We start from the raw sequence: 22,753 nt of genomic DNA, 5'->3' as shown, positions 1-22,753 counted from the left end.
TCCTAGTCCCGCCCGCAGAAATGCTGATTATTTGGCCTGGGGGTGGGGCCTGGGCATGGCATTTTATGAAAGTTCCTCAGATGATTCTGGTGTCCACAAGTGTTGGTAAGCACTGGTCTAGAACCTTCTACTCAAAAAGCCTGGTCCTCAGGCCAGCAGCACTGGCTCCCTCTGGGAGCTGATAACAAATGCAGAACCTCAGGGCCCACCCGAGGCACAGTGAGTCAGAGGCTGCATTTTAATAAGATCCCTAAGTGATTTATGTGCACATTCAAATGTGAGGAGCTCTGATCTACACTCGTGGTTCTCTGCCTCTACTGAGGTATGGGCTAGAGTGTGATCCTGGAATTTCTGACACTGCTAATAAGTCTAGTAGCAGCCATGGTGATGCTTATTGATAAGAGTATGCATTTGGTCTCCTTGGGATCAAGGGTCCCATAGCTGTGGGGTGGTGAGGGCTCACAGCAACACTTAGGAGATCTCTCCCTGAGGTCTGGGTTGGGGTCTGCAGTGAGAGAGCTGGCTGGGATCTGGGCCAGAGCTTAGCTAGCCAGACTGTGTGTTCCTGAGCTGGGAAGCAGCCAGCCACAGTGAGGAGAGGCAGCAAGTAGACCTGTTCCGCCCCCTGGGAGTTCTTTACTGCCTCAGCCTGCAGCGAGGGTGTGCATGAACTCACACAGGTCTTCCCTGTTTCTGGCAGGCCTGGAGGTTGAAGAATCCACTGTGTATTCACGCATGATCCAGGCAGCTGCACAGCAGACAGACACCTGCCTAACCATCACTCCCACAGTGTTGGGAGAGAGGCACCTGCCGGACCAGCTGGCCTCAGTGACCAGAATCTCCTCCTCCGACCTCTCCCTGGGGCATGTCAGCCGGGCCCTGTGCAGAGGCATCGTTCAGAACCTGCACTCGATGCTTCCGTTTCAGCAGCTCAAAGAGTGGGGCGTGGAGAGGGTGATTGGCAGTGGCAGTGCGCTGTCCAGGAACGAAGTGCTGAAGCAGGAGGTGCAGAGGGCTTTCCCTTTCCCAGTGTCCTTTGGGCAGGATGTGGATGCAGCTGTGGGGGCAGCTCTTGTCATGCTCCAGAGAAACCTCAACCAGAAGGAGTCTTAGTCAGCACAGTCTTTGGCCAAAGGACTGTTGCAAATTTTATCTAATTAACATTCCTGACATGATCTTGGCGTCATTCTTTTTCTGGACAGCTGTGTGGACAGCTTTTAAGCAGTGCCTGTTCTCAGGGCACCATCTTGACCAAGAACCTACCTTCAGGGCACACTCTAATAATGCATCCAGAAGCCATCAATCAGGAGTCATCAACGAGATCCCAAATCAGTACCTTCTGAAAGAGACTCACCTGGGAGCTGGCTGCAGATGTAAATGTGGAAAAAAGAAAGAGAAAGAAAAAGAACAGTAGCCCAGCATCCTGGCCAGTAGGCTCACTTGTGATTCACCTGTAGACAAAGATAAAATAAATGTGGACTTCCGATACCAAAAAGTCTGGTGCTACGGGCTCCAAGTAAGAAAAGAAGACCCACCCTCCACCCCATGTCCAGCTTTTGGATTGATTGTTTTAGGGACATGAAGCCCAGACTTGGGTCACATGCACTATTGGAAAAGTCATTCCCTACTGGATTTTACCATGTCACTCTGAGGCCCCAATCCCAATCTTGTTAGGGCACGGGGTGGCCCAAGGACAGTGAAGCTGCCTGGCTGAGATGAAGATGCAGGGGTCTGTGCTGGGCTCACCATGTACTTTCTCCCAAGGAGAGCCTGCTGCACTGCATCTGCCCCAGATCCGCACGACACAACTGGCTTGAAGACATGGAACAGGGAAGAACAGGCCGATGGCATGACCAGGAAGGGGGAGAGATGCTGTGTGAACCCCACATTGAGCACATTGTTCCCAAGAGCCTGACCAGGCAACAGCAGGACCCTTTTCCAGGAGTATGTCTGTGCAGCAGTGTTTTCGCCCCTGCACACCCCTGGGAAGCCTTCCAAGGGAAGGGATGCAGCCGGGTATGCTCCTGTCAGAGCGGGTGGCCAATTTAATCAGAGAGAACACCTCCTGCAGGCCCCAGCTCTTCTTTCTCTTGGTGTAGGCCTTGCTGGCCCACCATGTATTCCTGGCCCATGGAAACATCCCATTTGTCATCATCCCTGTAGGGATTCCAGAGCATCTTAAGCCTTCCTGTCTTTGGGAGAGATGACCATGGAATGGCCACCATTGTCACATCTACTTGCAGACTCCCAGGGTCATCCCAGGCTCAGGCAGACCTGACTCTGTGGCACCCGGGCAACTATGAATTTGGGAAGGAGTCATGTCGTCTCTTTGTGCATGTCACTTTATGAATTATGTGATTGTCTGAAGCTCTTAGATTCATCTGCCTGGCTTTGCTGATTGAATTTCAGACACTAAAGCTCACTCTTTCAGAATTAACGATTTAGTCTGCTCTGGGAGACTGTAGGTTGCGGCACAGCTGCAGAGCTGGGTTTGGGAGGTTGGATGCAGCCCTGAGTATCATTTGTAGGTTGTCCTGTGGAAAAGCCCCGCCTGCCCCACGGTTCTTCCAGGACAAGTGGCTGCAGATCACTCAGGAAAGTTGTGTAATTCTTCTCTCAGCCAGATGACTAGACACCATCATTTTGGAGCCCCTGCAGAAGGCTTTGTGAGAGAGAAGGCACCTCGGGATAGGATGAAGGATAACAGTCCTGTCTGTCAGGAGGAACCGGCCCTCTGACTTCAGGGAGGGAGCCTGTCTTATGTTCTCAGGGTGCTGTAGATGGAGTCTGTAGATATCAGATTAGAAACTGGGTGGGTGGCCGGCAAGCCCAGGCAGCCCAGCCCAGTGCCAGCGTGGTGCTGGAACTCTCTGTCCCCTTTCCACGTGTCCTCTCTACATCTGAGGGCTGAGCCTTGCACACTCCAAGCTTGTCAGCGAGCAGTCCTACTGCTGTTTCTATTGCACGTGGCCTAGAGCCTCTGCAGGGGGGTTGAGTACAGCTGCCAGCGCCTCATTTTCCAACCTGAAGTCACACACCACTCACTCCTTCTGCTCTCATTCCCTGGAGGTGCCAGTAAGTGTTGGAGATCAGCATGATCTTTAGAAGAGGAGCTGGGCTATTAGGACAATTTGCCAACATCCCGATATTACAAGCTCATAGTAGGCTTGCACTTCCCCACCTGATTTTCTTGGGCCAGTAAAATGTGAACAGAAGCATCTCACTTTAGGCAGAAGCCTTTGGGAACCCGTGTGTGCCTTGCCACATTCCCTCCCCTTTGCGGCAAGTGGCAGGTGGTGTCCCAGCAAATGGAGGCTCTGCCAGCCTCTGTCCCAGCTGAGGGCAACGTGGTGGAGAGCCCTCACCAAGCAGTGGGCGATACACAGTGGGACTGAGAAACAAACCTTTGATGTTTGAAGCTGCTGAGATTTGGGGATTTTTTGTTACCACAGCATAACTTAGTTCTTCCTGACCGCTACAGCCACATTAGAGACTGTGCCTAAGAAGTCTCAATTGCATCCAGCAGAGACCCAGATGAGTCTTGGTATTTATTGAGCGTCTACTAGCAGCTGAGGGTTCTGTCAGGTACAGTGATGTGTTGTTGAATTCCCATCACTAGGGAATGAAACAAACACTATGACAGATTTACCCACATGCACAGAAGGAGGGGCAATTCATCCTTCCTGCAACTGACCTCGAACTAATCTTGGAGAGTTTCGATCCATTGATACTAACACCAAAGTTTTTGAGCACCTACTATGTACTAGGAGCTAATCTAAACCCTACTTGTTTGAACTCTTTTGGTCTTCATAATGATTCTAGGAGGTGGGTCCTATTGTCCTCATTTCTCAGATGAAGAAACTGAGACACAAAAAGGTTAAGTAACTTACCTAAGATCACAACACTAGGATTCAAAACCCAGAGCCACTTTCTTTAACATTCTAGGCAGAAGGGTCAGGAGAGGCAAATATATTTACGTTAAAGTGAGTGGCGCATCCAGGATATGATGAATTGTCCGGTGTGACTTGGTCATAGGAGTTGTGGCTGGAAATGTTGGCTGGACTCTCAAGGATCTTGGAAGCCAGACTGAGGGGTTGGGACTTCGTCCTGTAGGGAGCAGAGTGGAGGATGGGGCTTCATGGCTTTAGGAGTATAGCTGGCAGTGTGGACTCTGGATTGGAAGATGAGTGTTACAGGAGGTAGGGGCCCGGTTAGAGGAGACTAGGAAATAGCCTGTGAGAGATGGTGGGGCCTGAACCTGCACGGGGAGAGAGGAGTGAAGGCCATCCCTCCAGCTGGTTCCCCTGTCCCCACCACACACACCTTCCTTTGGCCTTTGACTCTATACACATAATGTGTATGTGGCTTTCATGTTCTCTATTTTTCTTTCTTCTCGGGTGGACTGAAAGCTCCTTGAGGAAGGGTCCCTAGTAGGTGCTCTCTGCCCTGTCCTCCTCCTGCATCTTCACTTGGGCTGATGCCCATTGGAATGCTTCCTACCCCTTGTCCAAGGCCCAGCTCAGATGCCATCGCCCGCTGCACAGGGTCTCCCTGGTGGCATATTTGCCAGTGGATTACATTGCAGCTGGCATCCAGGACCCTGCTCAGTGTTTGCTGTTAACACGGCCTCGTGGCCCCTGGCTTGTACCTGTTACAGGGAGCCCCACTCTGTAGACATTGGAGAGCCTGTGCAGGTCTTCCTCCCCATCCATCTTGACCTCCTTGAGGGCAGACACCTTCTTATTCCCCTACTCACTCCTGTGGGTTCACAAAGTGCACAGCAGACCCTCAGGAGAGAGGGTCAGTTGCATCTGACCTCTTTTCAGCCACAATTAGACGGACAGTCCACATCTTTGAATATGAGATATTCTTGATATAGAGATACTCACTTACGTGACTCATGAAACATTAAGGAAATCTTGTTTTCTCCATTAAAAAACAATTAGTCACAACCTCAAGCTAATGGCCGGATGCAGCTCAGCAGTCAGCAGATGTGGGCTCAGACTGAAATAATGACGAGAACAAAAACCCCTCATGCCAGCCTAGAGCTTCGCCAGTTCCCAGAGCCCATTCACCCCCAGCATCCTTATTAATCCCCAGAAAAGCCCATAAAGCAGGTAGAGCTGGTGATCTTGCCCGTTTTGTGGATGAAGAAGCTACTGCCCAAGTGCATGCCGCCGGCGTCTGGCACAGCTGGGCCTCTTCTGTCCTGCCTCCTTCTCTGCCCACACCCCTGAGCTTCCAACCACTTCTCCCTCTTGTTCCAGTCCCTGCCCTGGGTCACAGCTCTGCAGAGCGGGGCTCCAGCCATTGGGCGCTGAGTGGATGCCTGATCCCTCCCCAGATCAGATGCCAGCTCCATCCACTTCTGGAGCATTCTGACCTCTCTCGCGGACCCCTGCCCTTCTCGGGGGCTGACTCATGTGGGTATCCAGTGACACTAACACAGACCAAACGAAGAAAGGAAAGTGGTTTTCTTCCTTTGCGATCTGGGACTCCTGAAGCCATTTGCAATCTGAGAGGCAAGATACAAAAATCAGGGAAGTTAAATCTCATAAATACAAGATTTAGAAAGCTCAAGACAAGACTGGTAGAGTTGCCTGGGTGGGTTTCAGACCCCTGCAGTGGTGCCTTAACCACTCCAGGGCCGGCACCGGCACTGCCTGGTTCCTACCTGCTTCCTCCTGGAGGGGGCAGGCTGTCAGGTCCTGACTTTGGTAATTGGCTTTTCAGCACTTGGGAGTTTTGGTTTCTAGCTGTGTCAGAAAGTCTGGCTGAGGAACACAGGAAAATAAATTAGGCTCCTATTGCCAGGGTCAAGGGCTCAGTTTAAGTCAACGTGCCCCCTGGTGGTAACACCAAAAGAGAGAACTGGGGCCATTAGTGGCAGCGGTTTTGGCATCAGTCACACCAGACTTGGTCCAACCACCTGCTGGTGTGGCCTCTAGTGCTTTCTTGCTGCATCTTGTCCCCATGAGACCCGAGCTGGAAAAGTGCCCCCTCCCAGAAGTCATCTTTACAACATGATCTACTTACAAGAAGTTTTAATGGGTACATCATAGATTCAAGAACACCCTGTTTCAAGTTATAACCTAGAAAACCGCGCTGATGGCCACGATGCCCGGCCCTGAAGTCTTGTCCCCATTGCCACCTCATGAGTTTTAGTAGAACCACTCAGTGCGGTGCTATTCAGATAAAGCCAGGCCAATAAATATTTATAGCAGGCACAGAGCTGGGCTTAGGGGAAGTGGAGGGCAGGAGAGCCCTTCCTTGCCCTGGAGCCATTAAAATCTGCGAAGCAAGACACAAATGTCAGAGAAGTTAAAGCTCAGGGCAAGCTTTAGGAAGCTGTAGATGAGACTAGTATGGTGTCACTGTCCTTGGGCAGGTTAAGTGGCCCGTCTACACTTCATTTCCTTATCTGTAAAATGGAGACAAAATTGTCCTTGCTGGGGCCGGCCCTGTCGCTGAGTGGTTAAGTTTGTGTGCTCTGCTTCCAGCGGCCCAGGGTTTCGCTCGTTCACATCCTGGGTGCGGATGTGGCACTGCTCATGAGGCCATACTGAGGCGGTGTCCCACATAGCACAGCCAGAGGCTCTGCTAGAATATATAACTATGTACTGGGGGGCTTTGGGGAGATGAAGAAAAAAGAAAAAAAATCGTCCCTGCCTCATGAAACTGTGGGAGAGTCTGATGAGATAGTACAGGTAAAGTGCTTATCCCAGAACCTGGCACACTGCATGCACTCAATAAATATTCATTGACATGATTGTTGTCGTTGTGATCTTGTGTACCAATTGTTACAGGAAAGCATAGGTTGGAATTTCTGTAGGACTCTAGAGACTTTTTTGAGGAGGTGAGATTTGATTGATAGAATCTCAGCATCCATAGGTCTCACCTGCCGCCTGGGCCTTAAAGATGGGTTAATTGGGATGGATGGTGCAAGCACACTGGGCAGAAGAAGGGCAGAGGACAAGCATGGAGGCAGGCACAGTTAATGTGGCTGGGGAGATGTGTCTAGGTGACAGCAGGGGATGGGCCACAGTGGGAGTGGAGACTGGGGCTGTGGGCTCAGGGCGCCCGGCTGAGGGGTAAGGCCTTGTTCAGTAGGCAGTACAATCAGGATGATCTTCTAGGATTGCGGATTGGGAGGTGGTAGATTGAGGGTGCTGGACCGGGAAAGGGAGGCATTTCTGGAGCTTCAGGTGACAAGTGGCTTCCAGCTGCAGAGAGCGAGGGATGGGAGCCACAGAAACAGAGCCCAGACGTTAAGGACGGAGAAGGAGGGGGTGGAGATGACAAAGTACATGGGACCTGGTGACCAGGAGAAAGTTGGTGCCTTTACAGACAGGAACACTGAGGGGGGCGGGGAATGTGGAGGGAAGAGGAGTCCATCTCGGGATGTGCTGAGGGGAAGGGGTTTGTGGTCTTCACCTGGAGGTGTCGGGAGGCAGGGATGCAGCTCGGGGGAGAGGGCTGGGCTGGACACCTGGGTGGAGTCGCTGGCTTGGGAGTGTCCGATGGTTCTTTGGAGGGGTGAGGGTCTCTGAGAGGGGTAGGAGGAGATGAGGGTCCTGGGGAGCTCCTGTGTGTGGGGGGAGGGCCGGGATTTCCCCTGTAGCCCTTGGAGCGTGCACAGTTATGTGTAGACCCTGGGGGATGTTGTCATCACCCAATGGCTCAGTGGACAAAGGGGACACATTTAGTGATATGTATCATCCTCACTGGAGGCAGAAATCACCTTGGAGGCTAAGGGGATGGTTCTGGTGAAAAAGTCTGACCCTCCCCTTTCCTGGACGTTGCTCCTGGGCTGCCTGATTCTCTTAGCACCCTTCTCAGATGTCTCCCACCCATGCCCACGGGGTGACCACAGCTGAGACCTCGGCCTGGCCCAGGCACTGTGTGAGCCAGGGGCTGTACCTGGCAGCGTCAGATGTCACAGTCTCTATACTGAGGTGTTCCCTGTGGCACCTCTGGCCCAGGTGGTTAGAAGGAACAATGACCCCAGAGGACTTGTAGGTTGAGGGGTTACTGCTGGTGAATCTTTTATATATGTAACAGATTTCTATGCAGCTGTTAAGAATGAATTTCATGACCCAGCAATCCCATTTCTGGGTGTATACCCAAAAGAGTTGAAAACAGGATCTCAAGGAGATATTTGTACACCCATCTTTATAGCAGCATTATTCACAATAGCCAAAGAGTGGAAGCAACCTAAGTGTCCATCAATAGGTGAATGGGTGAACAGAACGTGGTATATCCATACAACGGAATATTGTTCAGCCTTAGGAAAGAAAGAAATTCTGACACATGCTACAACATGGACGAACCTTGAGGACATTACGCTAAGTGAAACAAGCCAGTCACGAAAAGATAAATACTGTATGAATCCATTTATATGAGGTTCCTAGAGTAGTCGAATTCATAGAGACAGGAAGTAGAATGTGGTGGCCAGGGGCTGGAGGAGGGAGGAATGGGGAGTTAGTGTTTAATGGGGACAGAGTTTCAGTTTTGCAAGATGAAGAGTTTGGGAGATGGATGGTGGTGATGTTTGCACAAAAATGTGAATGCTCTTAATGCTACTGAACTACACACTTAAAAATGGTTAAAATGGTAAATTTTATATGTATTTTACAACAGTTAAAGAAAAAGAATGAATTCCAAGGTTCACATTAGTTAAAGCTAAAGTGGCACATATATAAAAAGAGATCCAAGCAGGACCATGCTACAACATGGTGGGATGGGCCCAGCTCCCATGCCAGACCAGCAGTATGATCTGGGCGATTGTCTAATTGCTCAGTGTCACAGGTTTCTCGTCTATAAAATGGGTATGATAGTCTCTGCCCTCCCACTGCCCAGAGTTGTTGTGTGGCCTGGGAGAGTGGGTTTGGGAAAGCTCTTTGTAAACTGTAAAATGTCACGCAGAATCCATGCAGTGTCTGCAGAATCCACTTCATGCCTGACTCAGGGGTCAGAGCTTGTGAGCTATTCCAGGTGGGGCTACAATGGGCATTTCTGGTGTGTGGCTGCTCATTTCCAGCTGTGTCTGACCTGCAGCTTATTGGAGTCCTCCCAGGCTCCGGGGGGCAGCTGCTAGGATGTCTTCTGCAGGGATTTGGGGCTGCAGTCTGTGTGCACACCCAGGAAGACCTCACAGCTTTTCTCAGCCAGGGACCAGGAGGGAATGAAGCTGTATTGTATGTGATGAGTTAACTTTTCACCTGTGCATTCAGGATTGTCCCAGGAGATGTGAGAAAATAGACACACATAATTTCCTGTGTTCTGTGGTTCCATGAGGAACCCTAGTTGAGAAAGGCTGGGACCTGGCAGACCCAGAAGCCCCCCACCTCAATCCCTACCCCAAATTTGGTCACACAGGGAACTAGAGGCCCAGAGAGGTGGGACTGGTTCAAGGTCACACAAAGTTGATGCAAAGCCAGCACTCTAAACCAGGTCCCCAAATGCCAGGCTAGGACGAGGTGATGGGTGACACGACCATTCCCATTCCTTCTACATTTTGAAAAGGGATCAGTTCCAGGCACTGGGTTTCCCATTCTGGTTGGGAGACTGCAGTTGTTGAGCTGTCTCCCCAGACCACCATGTCTGCAAGAGCAGTGGGCTTGGGAGGCCTGAGCAGCGCCCTCCTTCCTTGAGCCCTGAGGTCGCAGCTCTGGCTGGTTCGGGGCTGTGTGTGTGGCTAAGTGCACCGCGGCCCTGGCATGGTTGGAGGAGGGGCAGCGGCTAAGTGGTTTCTGAAAAAGGGCAAAAATGATGGGAAAGACTTTGGGATCCTCTGGGAATCGGAGCCGCAGCAATAGCAGCTGCTGCCATTGCTGGAAACGTTTTCCTTGAGCGCCAGAGCGCTCACAGCCCATTCCTGCCAGCCGAGCAGCTGTGGCCAGGGAGGGGCCAAGGACCCTCACAGAGACAGGGCAGGCAACTCTTCTCCCCACATCAGCCCAGCTCTCTCTTCAAGTAGCACCGGCCTTGGAGCTCACCGGCACCCACCAGAGCTCACCGGCACCCGCCGGGTCTGGGCTGTGCCTGCATCCAGCTGGTGAGTCCCTTTTGGTGTTTGAGGGCCAATGCAGATGTTGGCTTTAGAATGGCATAGTGAGCGTCAGAAGCTGGGCCTTACCTCTTTCCGGCTGTGTGACTATGGGCAGTTCAACTAGCCTCTCAGCACCTCAGTTATTCCATCTGAAAACTGGGGAGAGTAGCAGTGGCTGACTCGAAGGTTGTGGTGAGGCGTCAGTGGAGCTGTAGCTGTGGTGCACTTAGCCTGGCTCCTCGCAAGGACTTGGTAAGTGATAGTGGCACTTGCCATCATCAGGGTGTATTATTTGCACCAGAGTCATCCTGGGGCGGAGAGGCTGTGGCTGCTGCCGAGGCCGGTGGTTTGTGGCTGGAGGTTTCAGCGTGTTGTCCTCTCTGGAGTGAAGGAATGCCGGGCTGGAGGCAGGGTTCTTGTCCAGGTTCCACTCTCTCTCTGCTTTTGGCAGAGTTCCTCTGGCTTTTCATCCGCGGGTTGGGAAACCCCCAGGTCTCCATCTCTCTTTAAGAGATGCTCAGGTAGGCTGAGGGGATGAAGATGGTCAGGACTGGGTGCTGGACCAGCTCCCAAGAGCGTGCAGGGAGGCTGGAGCCAGACGGATGCTTTGGGCAGAGAGTGGGGCGGGAGAGCCATGGCCCAGGACGTCTCACCTGGATTAGGGAGAGAAGAAGGGGGGCTTCTCCCTGGTGGTGGGCAGTGTCCTTCCTGGTTCTGGAGTTGAGAAAGACCCAGAGGGAAAACCAGTTCTTTACCGTGTTGGGTTGTTTTTCCAGGACCATCCTTTAGTCCAGATTGGGGAGTTTGTGAATCTTGCTTAACTAGAACCACCATCTCCATCAGAAATCCCAAATCACCGTTGGAAATGCCCCTATCACTGTAGAATGTTCAGCTGTGACAGGTGCATTGCCATGGGGCTCACATGCTGGGCATGCCCCAGGCCTGGCAGTGACAGACTATCTTGTCCCTGTCCACCCTCCCAGTCCAGAGCAAATGGCCTCTCAGTCCCCGTCCTGCCCTCTTCTCTGGGAGAAGCTTGGTTACCAGTAGGGAATCAGGTGCAGGGTGTGCAGTGCAGATTCAGGGTTTATTGACTGACAGACTGATGGTACTGTGTGGGCAGCCTCATGTTTATTGGATTTGGTTGGATTTGGACTGCACAGAGAAAGAGGCAAAGCTGCTAAATGAGAACATCGCTGAAAGGTTTGCAAAAAGAGGCTCCTACTGATATGTGCTCTCTTGTTGGGCTGTAAGAGCTGCCAGTCAGGCATCCGGTTTATTCTTGGTTTTGCAGCCAGCTTTAGTCAAGGGGGGACATTCCTGGGAGACCCAGCTGTGGCATATGGCCTAGGTCTTCCTCGTACTTCATTTTGTGTTTTGAGTTTCCTGGGACTTCTGGTTGGAAGGGCATTGTCCCTGCCTGCCTGGCTCCAGGGCTGGGAGGGGCTGATCTCATCGTCCCACAGGCCCTGGTGTGAGGTCTGGGGCTGAGTTTAGTGGCCAAGAAAGAGCTCTGAGCCTTCCAGAGAGGTGGTAGAGGGCTGGAGATGCCCTGGAGCCAGGCTGCCTGGGATCAAATCCAAGCTCCTCCTCTTACTAACTGTGTGACCTCGGGCAAGTCATGTAACTGCTCTGTGCCTTTGTTTCCTCATCTGTAGAGTATTACCTCTCAGAGATGTGAGAATGAAGCGAGTGGATGCATGTAAAGCATCAGAACAGTGTTTGCACGTGCTCAAACACGTCAATTATTTTCATTCTCACTGGCCTCCTGTGCCTTTTAAATGGGGACAGGCTCTCCATCATATGAACAGTCCTTGGCAGGAAGTTATCTTCTGAAAGCACAGACTAGCACCCTGTGTTCATGCTTCCAAAGCTTCTTACGGCTTCCTACCATCCAAGCAATAACGGCCACCTCCTACTCCTTGGCATTCAAAGCTGGCAGCCGTCTAGCTCTGATCCTGCCACCTGTCCTCCAGTCTTGCTGGCTTCCTCTTGATCAGCAACTCTGGGGATCCCCATCCTTTCCCCAAACGCCAGCCCCCCCCCGCTCCCCTTCCAGGCCCAGCTCATCTGTCACCTCCTTCATGAAGCCTTCTTCAGCACCCTGGCCCTTCCTGTGGTCCCCCTGCCCCATCTGGCACCTGGTTTCTGGTTCAGATGGGGTCTGAGTCCTCTCTGTGCCCACAGCCCAGGGCCGGGCACCCAACAGGACTCAGTGATGGGTGTTGAGTGATGGGATGAATCAATGGGTGAGTGGTTGGAAGTGGGGCTTTCTGTGGCCAGGAACACTTCCTGCTGCAGGGTTTCCACCTGATGGGTGGATCAGAGAAAGACTCAGGGGCTCTGAGAGCAGAACAACAGGCAGAAGGGGAAATGGACTGGCAGCGAGCTCTCTGTCTTGTCCACAGAATGCAGCACGGTGAGGCTGCTTCATTTCCCCCACATAGATCTGGGCATCAGATTAGCTGATTTACTGCCATAGCCCAGCTGTGTGCTCTGAATTTTCACTGCTTGAACCTTTGCTTGAAAATGAAGGCCTTGAGAAGCCTCCCATTCCTCCAGTGGCTGTTTTCTGGACTCCAGCCACTGCTGGAGCATCGATCTCCCTAACTTCTATGCAAATGGGAACTAGAAGGGTCTGTATCTGATCCCTCTCATTTTCCCCATGGTGAGCAGCATAGCTCTTTTTATTAAGAGGTGGATCAGGCAAGCCCCTTGCCCAGGAGAAGGTCACAGGGCAGCGGGGAGATAAAGCAGTGCTAGAAATTGCTAGACTGCAGGGTGGACTGTTCTAAGAGGGCCACGAGGGATGGATGGCTAACAAGCTGGGCCACTCTGGAGTGGGAGGAGGCATGAGCAGTGCAGGGACCAGGGGCCCTTGTGGAGGAGGCAGCATCAGTGCTGGACCCTGAGGGAAGGTGGCATCTGAGCGGTGGTAGGATCTGGGCAAGAGGAGAAGGAGGAAAAAGCTCCCCAATTGGAGGCACCACAGGAGCAAAGGCCCCTGAGATGTGGGTCAGCCCTGGGTACCAGGGTGGGGGTGCCCAGCTGGATGGAGGGGAAGGGTAGGAGGTGAGTTTAGGAAGGGAATGGAAAACAATATCAACACAAGTTTATGGCCATATGTGCCAGCTTAACTCCAGGTGTTCAGGCCTGGAAGGCCCACCAGCCCCAAATCACTTAAAGTCTAAAAGTTCAGGGCTAGGATGCTTGAATATACTAATTTCGCAAAATGACAAAAAGCACAAATGCCCCCTACAAACTCAGTAGTTACAATGACCAGGTCGAAGAGCACATGGTGGTTGATGGGGACATATGGCACAGGAGGGGCCTGTAGTGTGGAGCGTGAGTGTTGCAGTCCCTGCTGGCCACCCTGTTCCTGGGACGCAGACGCCCGGCTGAGCTATCCTCATCACCAGTTCCTCCCTGAAGGCACAGCCAGCAACAGCCACTCCCACTGCTCCCTTATTCTGATCTCGGCGGGAGGCAGAGCAGGGGTTAGCATCTCCACTCTGCAGATGAGGCACCCGAGGCCCAGAGAAGAGGAGCGACCCAACCAAGTCCCTCAGAACCTGACGGCTCCACGCTGGGAGGCCTGTGCATCCCCAGAGGCTGAGACCCATGTGGCTGCTAGGCCTGCTCACCCGTGAAAGCTTCTCTTCTGGGGGGGTTCGGAGCAGTGACTCTTGGACCTCTGGGATGTCCTGCTTCACAGGAGCCTCTGCAAGGAGGGCAGTAGGGGCAGAGTCGTGTAGTCCTGGAGCTGGGAACAAACCTGATCTCGGTGGCTGCCCACAGGCTGCCTCTTGGGCCACAGAGGATCTGGAGAGGATGAAGAAATGGGGGAGCTCAGACTCAGGGGATTCTGAGGACCTGCCCCAAGAGGACTCCTGCCCAGACCCCCAAGATGGAGACCCTGACTTCAGGCCACCTCCAGCCAAACCCCCCATCTTCCCTGTGACCAAGAGCCACAGTCAGCTCTTTGGGAAGTGTGGCTTGGTGGATGCATCCTCCACAGACTGCTCTTACGAGGAAGGCCACCCGGCCTCTTGCCCGGCCATCACTGTCAGCCCTGTTGTCATCATCCAGAGGCCTGGGGATGGCCCCATCTGTACCAGGTAAGCTGCATCTAGAGCCCGGCTCTTCTCCCACCAGGAGCCCAGCTGGCTCAGTTGGCTGAGGCCCCAGCCATAGAGACACCACATTGTGCTCCTTCTTATGGGCTGAAGGTCACAGAGCAAGAGAGCTGGGAAACGTTCAGGGGTTGTCTGGTCCAGTGCTTGCCCTCATAGGACTTTCAGGATGTGTCACACATGGATGCTGGCATTTTTGCTGACCCTAGCTGCCAGCTGATCTCTAGATGTCCAGGCCTGGAGTGCTCACCAGCCCCAAACACTTACACTTCAAGTTGAAAAGCTCAAGTCCAGGATGCTTTCAGACAGAGAATACAAAATGGCTCCAGTGAGGAGCCCACCAGCCTTCTTGCCTCCTCCAAGGCAGGACAGGGGCGGCCCACAGGCTGGCTGACTTCTGGGGCAGTGTGAGGACACTTTTTCTCTTAGCAGGGGCCAGCAAAACCCCTCCAACCCCTTCCTCCAGTCCTCCAGGCCACTGCCTCTGGAGCTCAAGCTCCCAAGCAGGCAGAGAAGTAGATGGTCTGGGTGTTGGAGGAAGTGGTGGTGGCAAAGACTATCTAGATGACCCCAGACAGGATGGGGACAGCCTGGGGTCACATGTGCCCTCTGTTCCCTGGTACATCAGTTTCCTGGACCGAGGGGTGGGTTTTGTATCACGTTTTCCCCCCTTTTGGTTTGCCTCGGGGTTTGGTTGTGCTCCCGGATGAGCTCCCAGGGCCTCAGGGCCAAGGGGAGACCACAGTATGAGACCAAGGGGTTGTCTGGCCCACAGGCAGCCGTCCCAGGACTCTGTCACTTCTGGCGCCCAGAAGGACCTCTATGATCGCAGGAAGATCTTTGAAGCTGTCGCTCAGAATAACTGCGAGGAGCTGGAGAACCTGCTGTTCTTCCTGCAGAAGAGCAAAAAGCACCTCATGGACAGCGAGTTCAAAGGTGGCCCTGGAGAGGGTGGGTGCCTGGGAGGGGTCCCGGCTGCTGCGCCCTACTCTGAACCTCACTTTGTCTTGCAGACCCCGAGACAGGGAAGACCTGTCTGCTGAAAGCCATGCTCAACCTGCATGATGGGCAGAATGACACCATCCCCCTGCTCCTGGAGATTGCCCGGCAGACAGACAGCCTGAAGGAGTTAGTCAATGCCAGCTACACGGACAGCTACTACAAGGGTGAGGAGGGTGTGGGGCAGGCGTGGCTTTGCCCACAAGCACACCTGGATCCAGGAGGGCACCGGCATGCGTGGGCCAGCCTCTGAGCTCCTTACTCCCTGTCCCAGCCACTGCATCAGCATCTCCTGGTCCTTTGGCGGGGGGGGGTTCCCTGCTTCCCCCACGTGCTGGCTTGGTTTCTGCTGGCGCTGAGGGCCTGTCCTCCCCTCTGTGGGTTTGGTATTCCTTGCCCCTGGAAGTCATGGCCTCTCTCTTTGCTACTATTCCTTGCTGTTGGTCAATTTTGCCTCCTCCTGTTTCTGGGGGTCTCTACTCCTGCCTCAGGTACTCCCTGGGTCCCCTTTGGGGATCCTGATCTGGCCTCCTCTGGTGGGAGTGGTCAACCGGCACTTTCTGCCCAGGCCCTCCCCCAGCTCCTGCCCGGGCACCCCCACAGGATTATGAGCACAAAAACAACAGTGTCCATCCTCCACAGGCCAGACGGCGCTGCACATTGCCATTGAGAGGCGAAACATGACACTGGTGACCCTCCTGGTGGAGAATGGGGCAGACGTCCAGGCTGCAGCCAATGGGGACTTCTTTAAGAAAACCAAAGGGCGGCCTGGCTTCTATTTTGGTAAGGAGACCACGTGGTAGACACTTGGCTCTTTGACAATTGCTAAGGGGAGGTGTGGGGGATGGAGACAGAGGGAGTTGGAGGCTGGTTGGTCCAGGGACCAAGCCAGTCTATTCCTGAGGCCCACCGAGTACCTGTGTTGGCCGCAGGTGAGCTGCCCCTCTCCCTCGCCGCGTGCACCAACCAGCTGGGCATTGTGAAGTTCCTGCTGCAGAACTCCTGGCAGCCAGCAGACATCAGTGCCAGGGACTCGGTGGGCAACTCGGTGCTGCATGCACTAGTGGAGGTGGCTGACAACACCGCCGACAACACCAAGTTTGTGACGAGCATGTACAACGAGATTCTGATCCTGGGGGCCAAGCTCCATCCTACACTGAAGCTGGAGGAGCTCACCAACAAGAAGGGGCTGACTCCGCTGGCTCTGGCTGCTGGGAGCGGGAAGATCGGGGTAGGGAGGGGGCTTTGCCCCCGAGCTGGGGGTGTGACTCTCAAGGGTGCTGTGGGACGGGACTGCCTGCCTCACTGCGGGCGCCTGGCATTGCCAGTGTGGAGCCCTGATGCTGTCACACCAACCAGTAGAGGTTGGGCAGGGAGCTGTTAGAGTAAGCCAGGGGAATTGTGAGACGCTGAGGAGAACCCAGCACTACACACGTGGCCATCTCTGATTTCCAACTCTGAGCATCACCAACAAGGTGGGGTGGGGGCAGGGTGCTGGGGCTTGGGATGGGGGTGGGTGGAGCCGAGGGTGAAATGGAAAGAGACGCTGTTGGTGTTTTTCCATGGCAGGTGGGTGATAGGGAGGGTCCTAAGGGGAGAGTCTGGGGTAGGGCAGGCTCGGGCCAAAACAGGGGCATTGAAGGCTGATGGTGGGGCTGGGCAGTGAGGAATTGGAGAGGGGGGTACTTCTCAGTACCAGGAGATTCTAGGAGTTTGTCCCTGCTCATACCGAGCCTCTTAGGATGAGAAGACTGGGTTTGTAACCTTGGTTTTACTTCTTGGACTTTCTTTATTTCCTTCTGATTGGAGGTTTTCTAGAATGGCCCACTGCAGTCTTTCACTGCGAGACGGGAGAACTAGGGCCCGGTGTGGTCAGGTGATGGGTCTGATGTGGTTGCAGTTGGGGTCTGAGGCGGTGGACAGGTGGATCTTGCTGGTGGTCAGCAGGCTGCTGCATGGGGGTAGGGGCTCTCCTGGGGCGTGGGTGGGGTCTCCAACTGGGCCGGGAAGCAAAAGTGTTCTTGGAGTAGAGCTGGTGGCCCGATGGGGACACAGGCAGTGGCAGGGCCCCAGGCTGGCCCCCTACAAGCTCTTGTACCCCTGCGGCAGGTCTTGGCCTACATTCTCCAGAGGGAGATCCGGGATCCCGAGTGCAGGCACCTGTCCAGGAAGTTCACCGAGTGGGCCTACGGGCCTGTGCACTCCTCGCTCTACGACCTGTCCTGCATTGACACTTGGGAGAAGAACTCAGTGCTCGAGGTGATCGCCTACAGCAGCAGCGAGACCCCCGTGAGTGGGCTTCCAGTCTCACTGCACCCCGGCCCCCACCCCCAGGCCCTGGTCCTGCCCTGCCTGTCCTCCCTTCAATGAAAGCCTGCCGCCCGGGCCCTAGGCCCTGCAGCCTCATCTCCCGAGTCATTCCCACTGAGTGTTTCCCTTCATCATACAATCAATACATCACAATATTCCTGTAAAAACTTAAATATTTCAGAAGTACACAGACAAAAAAGAATCCTCCTTTTGTACCATAGGAAAAGCATGTAGCTTCATTATGTTTCCACAAAAGGGATCATACTGTACCTAATGTAGAACAACCAGCTTTTTCACTCAATGGCGTGTCTGGTAGACAGTTTTTTATCAGTCCATGTGGGTCTGCTTCATTAAGAGGATTGCTGCATGAGATTCCATAGTGGGGATGGGTCAATGTCCCGAGAAGGACATTCGAGTTAGTCGCAGTTATTTTTGCTACTACAATGCTGCAGGCCACTTGGCAGGGGTTTGAGAATTTTTCTATGAAAGATACCTGGAGTTGGAATTGCTGAGTCAAAAAGCAGGTAGATTTTAATATTTTAATAACTATTGCCAAATTGTCCTCCCAAAAGACTGCATCCATGCACCTGCCACTACCAGTGGCTACACATCCACCCATGTCCTTGCCAACCTGGGTGTCGTCAATCTTTTTTTTTTTTTTTTTTAAAAACTAGCTGAAGTCCATGGAGGTAAAAATGTTATCTTATTGATGTCTTAGTTCTCATTTTCCTGGTTACCGTGATGTCGGGCATTGTTTTACATGTTTAGTGACCATTCCTATTCTTTGGTAGATTTCCTGTTCATTATCCTTTGCCATCTCTTCTATCGGGCTTTTGGTCTCATCCCTTTTGGTTTGTAGATGCTCTTATTATAGATTGAACTGATCCTTTCTCTACTGCATATGTTGCAAATATTTAATTTTCTCCCAGTCTGCCTCTTGTCTTTTTAACTTCGTTTGTGGCATCATTTGCTTATAAAGCGTTTTCATTTGATGGCATCAAGTTGATTAGCCTTTTTCTTTTCTAGCTTCTGCGACATGTGTCTTGCTTTGCATGGTCTTTTCCACTTCGAGATTACACGCATAGCCTTCGATATTTTCTTTTAGCTCCTTTGGAGGTATTTCATGTTTGGCTCCTTAATTTATCTGGAATTAATTTTTGTGTGGATGTGAGGGAGGCATCTTAGGTAATTATTTGGTTTCCAAGTGAGGGTCCCAACTCCACTTGATGAAAAGTCTGTCCTGCCACCACTCCTTTGAAAGGCCACCGTCCCTGTCTGCTCTTTCTAAGGTGACACTCTGAGCCCCTAAGGAGACTAGGGGGTATCAGTCTATGCTTTCGGTGATGAGGGGCTGCCATGATGTCTCACAGGGAGAGGCTTATTCACAGGGGCAGAGTCCAGGGGAGGAAGAGGCCTGGCCTACTTTGTTCTGCCCTGTCAGCCCCCACCTGGCTGCCATGCTGAATCCGGGCCTCTGACTCAGAATCCCAGATGCAAGTGTTCCAGGAAGGCTGGCTTGGGTAGGAAATGGCCTCAAAAAGGAGTGCAGTGTTTGACCTAGAGAAGAGAAGGCTCTGGGGCCATGGTTGCCATCTTAATATCTCTGAAGGCTCTCAGGGGCCAGGAATACAATATTGGCGCCCCTGAGCGCAGAGCCAGGACCCCTGGTGGAAAGCAGGGAAGACCAGCTTTGCTCCGGAGAATAGATCTTCCTGATACTTAGCGTTTCTCCATAGGCTTCTTGAGGCAGCAGGGAGCTCCCCATCCCCAAAGGTATTCAAGAAGACACTGAACAGGGACTTCGTTGTGGGAGCTCAGGCTTGGGCTGCGGGTTGGGCTCATGCATCCTAGAGATGCTTGAACTTTAATAGAGGTTTCCTGGGTATGAGAATTTTGCCCCAAAGCATCCTTGTAATGACGGTATCCCTGGCCCCGGGCCCAGCCACTGCAGGAAAGGCTTCCTGGCTCCCTTCAATCTCATGCATAGGTAACTGCACTCCTGCCAGGATGGCCTGCCTGACCCAGGGCTGGAAATGTGAGAATGAGGGAATTTAGAGGCCCCTTCCTGCCTGCCCTCGGCCCCTCCCTGAGCAGTCTGATGCCAGGCTCTGCCTGCACCAGCCTCTTCCCATTCTTGTGGGAATAATAAGCAGGTGGGCTCTCTTGAGTGATTAGAGAGAACGGCAGAGAATGTCCGGCAACACCATGAGCCCTTCAGTGTCGGGGGCACTTAGGGTCACTCGTCCAATTCCACCCCTCGTTCACTGCACACACAGGGGCACTGAGGCCCAGAGGGTGGAGGCAGCGAGCCGCTGGTTCAGATCTGTGACCCTCATCAGCTCCTCGGGCCCCGAGTGTGGTCCTGCCTCGTCCTGTGCGGAGATGCAGGTGTGAGCAGCACCTCTGTGGGGCGGCTCCTGGTAGGGAGTGGGCCTCATTGCTCTTTGCTCCCCTTAGAATCGCCAGGACATGCTCTTGGTGGAGCCGCTGAACCGACTCCTGCAGGACAAGTGGGACAGATTCGTCAAGCGCATCTTCTACTTCAACTTCTTCGTCTACTGCTTGTATATGATCATCTTCACCACGGTCGCCTACTACAGGCCTGTGGACGGCTTGGTGTGGCCCGGGGCTCAGAGGGCGGCAGGGGGAGAGGGAGTGGGCATTCCTATAAGACCCCCAAGACCTCAGGCCAGGCCCTGGACTCCTTCCTGGCTCACTGGAGAGATGGAAGGATCACCTAGAGATCTTTTATCCGTGTCTTCCCTCTCTCAGGCTGTCCTGGCAGCTACCCCCACTCCTGTTCTCAGCCCCTCCTTCAGCCTCCTGGTCTGTAAGGCTGAGCATGTGGTCGCTGAGGTCTCCGAGTGCAGAGGGGGAGTGCTAAGTTAGAAACAATGCAGCAATTAGGGCTCTAAAGCATCTCTCCCCTCGCCCAGCTGGGTGTCTGCAGGTCAGGGGCTGGCAGAATCCATGAACCCATTGCCATCTGCTCACCTGCCCACTTTTGTTCCCTCACTTGCTCATTATTTGTTCCTTGTACATGCACTTTTTTTTTTTTGGTGAGGAAGATTAGTCCTGAGCTAACATTCATGCCAATCTTCCTCTATTTTTTGTATATGGGATGCCTCCATGGCATGACTGATGAATGGAGCAGGTATGCATCTGGGATCTGAATCCATGAACCTGGGCCACTGATGTGGAGCCCATGGGACTTTAATCACTCAGCCATGGGGCCGGCCCCTGGACATATACTTTTGAGTACTTCTTCTATGCCAGGCCCTGGGCCATGCATCAAATCAGTTTAAGGCCAGGATTTCTTTACCAGGAGCCACGGACTCCCTCGAGTTTCTGAATTGAGTCCTTTCCATTCAATACCCAAGTGCTTAATTTGCGGTCTTTATCTCCAAGGTGCCTTATTTGTAAATCTGATTTAAAAACTCAACTTCCTGGTTAGGTGAAACTTGATTTCTGTCTACGTATTAAGGACATTAAGTGACTTAATTTTTAGAGAAAAGAGAAATGTGCTAATAAGACAAGCTAGTGAACTAGTGCTTACGAAGCATCGATGGTAGGCTGAAAGGAAACCCACTCCGGGAAATGGTGGCTGAAACACAAGGACGACACACATGTGTGTGTGGGATGTCTCTCCCTCCGCCATCTGTGGGAAACCTTGTTAGTCCTGGGAGACCAGGTGTTCACCGTGGACTGTGGGGGCAGCAGGAAGCATATGGCGTTGGGTCTGTAAGAGCACCTCCATCTAAGCCATCCGCCTCCTCTCAGCGGAGCTCTGGGCTGGGACGTTGTCCGGGAGACAGCACAGCACTGTAAGGATGTTCCACTCGGCACCTGAAAGTGCCACTTGGGAATCAGGTCCCACAGAGGGGCCTCCTGGCAGGTGTCCCTATAATAGTGCATTCTCATTTGTGTCCTTCTCTCCTGATGGAGGCTGAGCCTCTTGGGCAGGGGCTGGGTCTTAAGCACAGGGTTGGCACCTGGTAAATGTTTGTTGCATGAATGAATGAATGAGTGAGTGAAGTCACTAACTTCTCTGCACCTTGCAGCCTCCCTTTAAATTGAACACCGTTGGGGACTATTTCCGAGTTACTGGAGAGATTCTTTCTGTATCAGGGGGAGTCTACTTTTTTTTCCGAGGGGTAAGCATTCCTTCCCACACTGTGAGTTGCCATTATCGCCAAAACAGAAAGCCAAGAGACTCACTCAGTGCTCACTCACTTTTTAATCCGTCAGACACGTAACGGCCCTGCTTGGGGAACTGAGAGATGCACAGATGAAGCTGAGCGCTGTCCAGGCATTCACAGCTGGGGGGCGGGGATCTGCTCAGTGGGTCCCCACAGGCGCAGGGCCATCATGCTCGAAGTCAGACAGTCAGGGCTCTCCACCGAATGTAATATCTAACTACAGAAGTAGAGTGGAAGCCTCTTAAGAGACTGGTAGTTAATTCATCCAAACAGTGTATTAAAGCTCAGAATAATGAAAGAAATCTACAATATACTGGAAACATTTTATTTTAACTGAAAACTTGTACATGCACATTCCTTGGTCATTCTTTTAGTATACGAACAGTCTATTCTTTGAATGTGGGACAACTGTTACATGTACAAATAGCCTGAGATTGTTGTGATTTTTCCCCTTAATCTTTTTGATCTAAGCTATACCCATTTTTTTTTTTTTTTTAGTAGCTCACCTTTAAGGAGTATTTCCAAATTGTCGGACTCTGTCTTCATGGAAACAATTATCTTCAATTTCACACTTGTAGTTTATATTATAATAAAATGCAAAGCCACGATAGCAAGTGCAGTGGGCATAAAGTACTCTTGGCAAACAGGGTTAACTGGTGGGAGGGAGCAGAGCGTGTGGGTGTCCTGGGGAGGATCGCTGAGCCATCAGCATTCACTGTGGGCGTCAGTCAGAATGTTTTCAGGGAGTGGAGGGCACTGGTTAATATGGTGAATTAGTTTAATCAGTGGAAGCTGATTAAAGGATTTTTACTGTAATGCACACTTCTTAAAGAAAATTAGGAAAAAAAGCACAAATTAGAAGAAAAAAATTGCCCAATCCCATTATTCAAGCACAACTATTGATAACATTTTGGTGATTTTCCTCCCTGCCTTGCTTTTAGGTATAGTTGTAACTCCACTCTCTATTTTTAAAAATCTCTCCTGACGGAGTCGTGTAGCATGACCCTGTCAACCTGACCCACCCCGTTCCATTTTCTTCGTAATCTCTGCTTTGACACACT

General features: G+C 52.4%; 2 protein-coding genes across 8 annotated transcripts in view; both read left to right on the top strand.

The window, feature by feature from the left end:
* SHPK (sedoheptulokinase) overlaps positions 1 to 6,769 on the top strand; it is a 28,864-nt gene extending 22,095 nt beyond the window's left edge. Inside the window, exon 7 of the mRNA XM_070560899.1 lies at positions 701 to 6,769. Coding sequence (XP_070417000.1) covers positions 701 to 1,113 — 413 coding nt within the window. The 3' untranslated portion in view covers positions 1,114 to 6,769. The remainder of the gene's footprint in view (positions 1 to 700) is intronic.
* The window catches only part of TRPV1 (transient receptor potential cation channel subfamily V member 1), a 40,151-nt gene that overhangs the window by 2,804 nt on the left and 14,594 nt on the right, over positions 1 to 22,753 (top strand). For 3 of the 7 annotated variants that reach the window (XM_070560890.1, XM_070560886.1, XM_070560891.1), the window contains exons 1-9: positions 9,919 to 10,057; positions 13,850 to 14,169; positions 14,960 to 15,120; positions 15,198 to 15,350; positions 15,826 to 15,966; positions 16,116 to 16,414; positions 17,293 to 17,472; positions 19,951 to 20,109; positions 21,555 to 21,647. In XM_070560890.1, the coding sequence (XP_070416991.1) occupies positions 13,883 to 14,169; positions 14,960 to 15,120; positions 15,198 to 15,350; positions 15,826 to 15,966; positions 16,116 to 16,414; positions 17,293 to 17,472; positions 19,951 to 20,109; positions 21,555 to 21,647 (1,473 nt within the window). In that variant the 5' untranslated portion in view covers positions 9,919 to 10,057; positions 13,850 to 13,882. Of the gene's footprint in view, positions 1 to 9,918; positions 10,058 to 10,164; positions 10,304 to 13,849; positions 14,170 to 14,959; positions 15,121 to 15,197; positions 15,351 to 15,825; positions 15,967 to 16,115; positions 16,415 to 17,292; positions 17,473 to 19,950; positions 20,110 to 21,554; positions 21,648 to 22,753 lie in introns of those variants that run through there. The other 4 variants (XM_070560889.1, XM_070560892.1, XM_070560888.1 and 1 more) reach the window with 3 other exon arrangements.

Source organism: Equus przewalskii, chromosome 10 (assembly GCF_037783145.1).
Source record: "Equus przewalskii isolate Varuska chromosome 10, EquPr2, whole genome shotgun sequence".
Lineage (NCBI taxonomy): Eukaryota > Metazoa > Chordata > Mammalia > Perissodactyla > Equidae > Equus > Equus przewalskii.
This window is presented reverse-complemented; position numbering and strand designations above follow the sequence as displayed.